Source organism: Astatotilapia calliptera, chromosome 13, assembly GCF_964374335.1.
Source record: "Astatotilapia calliptera chromosome 13, fAstCal68.1, whole genome shotgun sequence".
NCBI classification, from domain to species: Eukaryota; Metazoa; Chordata; class Actinopteri; order Cichliformes; family Cichlidae; genus Astatotilapia; species Astatotilapia calliptera.
This window is the reverse complement of record NC_137434.1, coordinates 14,767,651-14,773,897: the sequence shown is the minus strand read 5'-3', so window position 1 is coordinate 14,773,897 and position 6,247 is coordinate 14,767,651. Positions and strand designations below refer to the sequence as shown.

The 6,247-nt window shown below is 42.5% G+C and overlaps 2 protein-coding genes across 3 annotated transcripts; both read right to left on the bottom strand.

Moving 5' to 3' along the window:
* Positions 1-170: 170 nt before the first annotated feature.
* Positions 171-2,073, bottom strand: LOC113034549 (dual specificity phosphatase 29-like). Of its 2 annotated transcripts, none has more exons than XM_026189193.2 (4): positions 1,847-2,073; positions 1,049-1,234; positions 702-925; positions 171-604 (listed from the first exon to the last, which is right to left on the bottom strand). In XM_026189193.2, exons 2-4 carry the CDS (start codon positions 1,225-1,227, stop codon positions 378-380), a joined length of 630 nt encoding a protein of 209 aa, XP_026044978.2. In that variant the 5' UTR covers positions 1,228-1,234; positions 1,847-2,073; the 3' UTR covers positions 171-377. The 2 variants fall into 2 exon arrangements, with proteins under 2 accessions (XP_026044978.2, XP_026044977.2); XM_026189192.2 differs by having other exon boundaries at positions 1,049-1,239; positions 1,847-2,061.
* Positions 2,074-2,257: 184 nt separating this feature from the next.
* dusp13a (dual specificity phosphatase 13a) lies at positions 2,258-5,166 on the bottom strand. The gene is made up of 7 exons (XM_026189165.2): positions 5,027-5,166; positions 4,664-4,789; positions 4,354-4,595; positions 3,306-3,522; positions 3,086-3,208; positions 2,796-3,013; positions 2,258-2,697 (listed from the first exon to the last, which is right to left on the bottom strand). The coding sequence occupies exons 2-7, from the start codon at positions 4,786-4,788 to the stop codon at positions 2,468-2,470; spliced, it is 1,155 nt and encodes a 384-aa protein (XP_026044950.1). The 5' UTR covers position 4,789; positions 5,027-5,166; the 3' UTR covers positions 2,258-2,467.
* Between the last annotated feature and the right edge of the window lie 1,081 nt (positions 5,167-6,247).

The following is a 6,247-nucleotide window of genomic DNA, read 5'->3' as shown; positions in this document are numbered from 1 at the left end:
GGATTCTTTGCTATGTTGCCTGTTTTGTATACACACAACACTGGCTCATCATGTGAAACATAGCATTAGATGGTCAGTTACAAGGACTAGGCTGAAAATGACAGGACAAGTGAAAAAGCAACAAATGTCCAAAGAAAAACTTTAAAAGAACCTCAGGAAGCCTGGAGAACTATTCTTTAAGACCACTTTAATCTTATGAAAAGTAAATCTTTTCTACATGAAAACAGAGTTATGGACTGAATCAGAGTGAGTAACTTAATGAGATTCATACTCGGTTACTGAAAACATGACTTTAATTATATATTAAAAGAAAAAAATAATATCCATGAAAACATGACATGAAGTTAAAATACATTTTTAAGTTCCTTTCTTAGTATTTACTGTTGGTCCTGTGTTTCTTTCTTTTGTCTCAGCCTTTCCTCCTGCAGTGAAATGTCCAGGGCTCTGAGCTGTTTTAAGAAGCCGTGATTGGGCAGGATACAGCGGCGCTGTCGCACATGCTCAATTGCGTCCACTACAGTTAAATTGTGTTTCATCATCAGGTATGCCAGGACCAGTGTCGCTGACCTGCTCCGGCCCATCACACAGTGCACCAGGACCTTGTCTAGAAAAAATGAAGATATATGGATTTATTAGAAACAAACAAACTTATCCTCCAGATAATGAACTCAAAGGTTTCCTCAGAGTCCCGGAGGACTCACTCTGTGGGTGAGCGAGGGCCTCGTGGATGAAATTTGCTGCAGGCCTGAAGTACTGGGACATGTTGAAAGTGGGTTTGTCATCAGCCTCTACACCATAATACTGGATTTCCATGTCTCTGTAGTACTGAGCACCAGTCAGCACATTATTCCACTTTCCCTCTGCTGCATTCAGGATATGTGTAATCCCCAGATCCTTCAGACCAGGCCGCTCCAGAGCAGTTTTCCTGTGTTTATGCAAACACAGACTCAGTGTGAAGCTGTCATCATGAACTTTTGACACAATTGACTGAATAGTTGTATAAGGGCTGATAAGTACAATGACATCTGCAGTACTCAGATTTACGCACTCATCCCCGATGTAGACATCTGGCCAGACCTCGTTGAAGTGTGTGTAATGAGCTGTGGTGCCGGTCCAGAACAGCTGCTCAAGGTCTAATGTTCCTGGAGTGATGTAAGCGCTGTCTGGGTCCACCTGAACAGCTGCATATGGGTTTCTACTTCTGGACTTCACCATGCAAGAGGACATTGTTTTCCTGTGCTGTCCACAACACACACACACACACACACACACACACACACACACACACACACACACACACACACACACACACACACACACACACATATGCCTGAAATTAATCACCTCCTGCACACTGCCATCTGTCCCAAAGCTCTACAGGGATCTAACATTCCCACCTATATGCCAAGGATGTTTATGGAGTCCATGAGCATTTTTTCCTAAATACTTATCAGTCATTTATAAGCAACATGCCAAAAATTAACCGGCTCCAGCTTTTCCAATGTGAACATCTGGTTTTACCTTTTTCCAAGCTGTAGTTTTTCCTTTCTGTTTTCTCTAAATAGGAATTTAAATGACTTTTTTTAATCTCGCTCTCCGCTAATAGATTCACATTAATTATACCAATTTTTCAAAGCTTTTAGGACCCCTGCATTGGCAGCTTTGTTCTTCATCTAGTCACACTTCATACCAAGCCCTTCATGCACATTCTTTGAAACACTGTTCACACTGAAGTCACACTGAACTGAAACCACCAATGATCCACGAGGTGTGTGACATCAAGTCGGGGGGGAAAAAAACAGATATTAAATAAAAACGAGCAATTTAGTATAAAGAAACGACTCACCTCTGTTAAATGTGGATCGCAGACTTCTACTTTCCTCAGTGGATGTCAGTGTGTGTGTGTGTGTGTGTGTGTGTGTGTGTGTGTGTGTGTGTGTGTGTGTGTGTGTGTGTGTGTGTGAGAGCGAGTTTGTGTCCGGTGGCTGTACATGTGTGTGTACCAACAGGAACCTCCCTCAGGAGGAAGCAATGAAGACTGAAATACAGACCTGGAATGGTAACTGCTCTCTCAGGCTCAGTGTTTAACATGATATTTTTAGGTAGTTAGACTACAACACCTGATCTCTCCACATGGCATGCTTTCATAATGTAATCCTGTATATGAGACCCCTAACATGACAGCACGCACTGTTCAGGCACTGTTTTAAACAGAAACAAACTCAGTTGTTCAGTACGAGTGGCATCTTGCATCATCAGAGGAATGTCACTAATGTGTGGACAGCTGCAAGAATCAGTCACGATTCGTCAGTGCCGAGTTATTTCTGGAGGCCTGAAAAAGTCAAGGGAATAAAATAGGTGACACGCAGACCTTTTTTAAAGTTTTAATTATTTTGATAGAAACTAATTAAAATAACACAGGTTGCCAATCAAGGGAGGAATGAAGCGTTCCTGAGTGTGTTCATTATCAGGATGTGTTGGTACAGTCCTCCTCTGGGATCTGTCTGCTCTGTGTATTGAGGCTCAGTTCCAGCTGCCTCAGCTGCTCCAAAAAACCAGAGTTGGGTCCAATGTCTCGATTCAGACGCACAGCAGTGATAGCCTCCACTAACAACAGGCCCTGGCAAATCATCAGGTACGCCAAAACCAGCGCTCCAGAGCGGCTGACACCCATGGCACAGTGAACAAACACCTTCCCTGAAAGACATTTTGATCAGTCCTTTTAATAATAGCTGAAAGTAACTCGCAGATTGCTTAACATTAATGTATGCATGTCTATTTGCTTAGCCTCTAACCATTTTTCTTCAGCGCACTGTCAATGAACTGTGCGGCTGATCTGAAGAAAGGCTGGAGGTTGAACTCTGGGTGGTCTGCAGCTTCAACAGCGTGGTATTCCACTTTGAGGTCTCTGTAGAACTGCAGGCCTGTGTTAATGCGGTGTCGTCCTGCTGCAGCGTTTAGTATGTGAGTTATACCCAGAGATGAAAGTGTGATTTTATCTCGTGCCACAGACCTGCATACACACACGGCATACAGACTGATTTACTAGAATATCGTTTTTGATACATTTGAGTTTTCCACTCACTCATCTCCAATGTAGAGGTTTGGCCAGACTTGATTGACGGGTGCCACCGGCTTCCTGTTTGTCCAAAGGATGTTCCTCAGCTCTGTCAGAGATGCCGTTTCTTCCTGCCGGGCTAAGTGACTCCTGCAGCAATAAAGATGTGTGTGTGTTGTGTGTGTGTGCATATGTGTTTGCATATGTGGATGCTTATGGGTTTGTGTGTGACTGATTGTATCTTTACAGTGTTTGGGCCTGTCTTCGTCTCCTCCTCTCTCTCTCCAGGCTCATGTCGAGGCTACGGAGCTGCTGCAGGAAGCCTGGGTTTGGGCAGATGTCTCTATGCGGCCTGACAGCGGCTACTGCCTCCTGCAGCCTCAGGCCCTCAACAATCATCAAAAAGGCCAGTACCAAGGTTGCAGATCGACTCACGCCCATCAAACAGTGTACAAACACCCGTCCTGGGATTGAGATGATAAACATTACCCTCAATACCATTTATAGATATATAATGCTGTTAAAAAGTATTTGCCTCCTTCCTGGTCTGTTTTTTTTTTTTTTTTTGCACATTTGTCACACTTAAATGTTTCAAATCATCATCAGTTTTTAAATTGTGATTTCATTCGTTACTACCTGGTATGAAAAAGTAATTGTCCCCTCTTGTTAAATCATGAATTAACCATGATTAACAGCATTTTTTGGAAAGCTAAGTTCAGTTTCACTCGCCTGATTACTGCCAGGCCTGATGAATCAAGAACTCATTTCAATAGAACCTGTCTGACAAAGTGAAGTAGGCCAAAAGACCTCAAAAAGTAACACATCATGCCGAAATCTAAAGAAACTCAAGAACAGATGGGAAACAAAGTCCGAAAAGTGTTACAAACCTTTGAAACTCCAGCAAATCACAGTGAGGGCGCAAATGCACAAATGGAGGAAAACTGGAATATGTCTGAACCTTCCCAGGAGTGAGCAATGTGGGTAGGTTTTAGACCTGTTACATCTCCTGCAAAACTAGCACAGCTTTTCATATAAGAATGTCATACCAACAGTCAAACGTGGTGGTCGTTGTGGGGCAATCACTTTTTCACATAAGGCTTGAAGAGCTTGAAGAGCTTGTTCTGCTTAATAAATGAAATCCTAATTTTAAAGCTGGAGCCAGAAACCAAATCTAAATCCAAACTAAAATAAGGATTCCTTATTTTAGTCAAGAATAAAATCTAATCTCATTAGATGGTGTGGCTGTATGACACTGAGATCTAATCCAGCCACATGCTGTAACCCTGCCCACTTGCCTCCCATGGCTAGTGCAGCTCTGATGTATCTTGCTGTTGGATAGAAGAATGGACTGAGGATGAAGTCCATTGCATCATCAGCTTCAACACCATAATAATCCACTGACATGTCTCTGTAGAAGCGCGGGCCAGTGTTGACGTAGAAATAGAGCCCGTGGCCTGGGTTGGGGGTTCCATGAGCAGCATTTACAATGTGAGTAATGCCCAGATTGTGAAGAGTGCCCTTGTCACGAGCTGCTACCCTGAAACACAATAGCACACTCAGTGCTGCACGAGTGCAGAATGTTTATAGATGTGTGTGCACGCATACTCATTGCCTATGTAAAGGTTAGGCCAGACTTGATTGACATGTCCAGTCGGTCGTCTGTCAGCGAGCAGAAACTCCTGCAGCTCTGAGACAGAGGGAGGTTCATACGGAGGATCCCTAAGAGACATACTGTACAAACACACAGACACTCATAAATCACACAAACACATGTCATTTATTAGCCCTTCACTATGAAAAGCTTCTGTAAATGTTAATGTTTGTTATGTAAACTTATTAGTCATCCCAGCTTCTTTTAACAACACACAGACCTGAGAGTGGGATTTTCTCAAGATGCCACACATGCTTTCTTTCTAAATGTTTCTTACCTGAAAGATCCCCCAAACCAGCCCAATCTCATGAACTTACCTCACTTCGAGGCGCTTCGGTTTCCTCTCCTACTCTGCCTGCTCTTATTTGTTCATCACAGTCACACATAGCTGGGGTTGTTTCCTTTTATAACTCTGTAATCATACACTCAAAAGTGACAAAGTTATCTAACATACTGTGTTCACTGTTCAGGCACTCAAAACCCATTTTATTCATGGTGAATGCAGACCTGATGTTTCATTCTCATGGGGCAACCCTGAGCCTTATCCTGTGAACTTTAACATTAGCTCACATGTTTCCACGATGACTGTGGACTGTTATGTAACACGTGGCTGCTCTGCGTGTGTCTGAGTTGCTACCCTGCTGCAGAGTAAAGCCTGCTGCTCTGTCCCTTTAAGAGATGTGGATGATATTCACCAGTGATTTATTAGCTTTATCTGCTTTTAATCTGCTCATACTGATTTAGGCTGTTTACTATCAAATAACCAATTAAAGAAAGGAAGACTGCATGACCTTAGGCGTGCAATAGTGCAACAGTAACAGTTGGCATAACCTCACTTTTATTTTGGAGTTCTCATCCTATATTTTCTTTCTGGTCCCTGTCAGAATTATAATGTTTTTATCTTTTGGGTCTCTTCTTACTCCTGAGCAAACACCTGATGGCACACCTACACTTCATCATCCAATCAAGGCCCAGCACTATATCTACCAGTCTCCACCAGTTTGTTCTGTCAGCTTGTGTGGTAGCAGAAGTGCTTTTATCTGCTTTTTTCAAGCTGAATTTATTTCTTGTTTGTTTAACCATTTCCTGCTTGAACTCTTTCCTGTTGTTCAAGGTTTCCTCTGCGTGCGGACACAAAACCCACAGTGGTAATAGGTCTCCAGTTGGTCCAGACAATACCAATCTCATCCTGACAAATCAATTACCCTTTAAACTGCCACTTCAGAGTTGCCTTTCATGCATCTAAGTTCAACTAATGACCAAACTTAGTAAATAAACCTTTGCTTTGCCATCATTTTAAAACTGTTTATGTACACAGACCAGCCACTTTATTAGGTACAAGAATGTGACCGTGACTCAAAGTTTTAAAACAGGAACCAGTAAGTAATGTCACCATGGCTACTTCCATTTCGATACATACTCACGGGCCAGTCTGTTCAGTACACCTGTTTAATTGCTTGTTAATGCAAATATCTAATGACTTACATTTACATGGCAGCTAGTCATTGCATTCAGGCATGTACACATGGTGAAGGTGA

Bases quoted from the DNA above. Each gene is read 5' to 3' on its own strand.
- dusp13a (XM_026189165.2), bottom strand. From the start codon at position 4,788: ATGTCTCTTAGGGATCCTCCGTATGAACCTCCCTCTGTCTCAGAGCTG. The intron at 4,596-4,663 runs GTATGCGTGCAC...ATTGTGTTTCAG, and splicing joins AACCTTTACATAGGCAATGA to GGTAGCAGCTCGTGACAAGG. The intron at 2,698-2,795 runs GTTAGAGGCTAA...AATGTCTTTCAG, and splicing joins CAGTGCGCTGAAGAAAAATG to GGAAGGTGTTTGTTCACTGT.
- LOC113034549 (XM_026189193.2), bottom strand. From the start codon at position 1,227: ATGTCCTCTTGCATGGTGAAGTCCAGAAGTAGAAACCCATATGCAGCT. The intron at 926-1,048 runs GTGCGTAAATCT...GCATAAACACAG, and splicing joins GATGTCTACATCGGGGATGA to GAAAACTGCTCTGGAGCGGC. The intron at 605-701 runs GTGAGTCCTCCG...CATTTTTTCTAG, and splicing joins GGCCCTCGCTCACCCACAGA to ACAAGGTCCTGGTGCACTGT.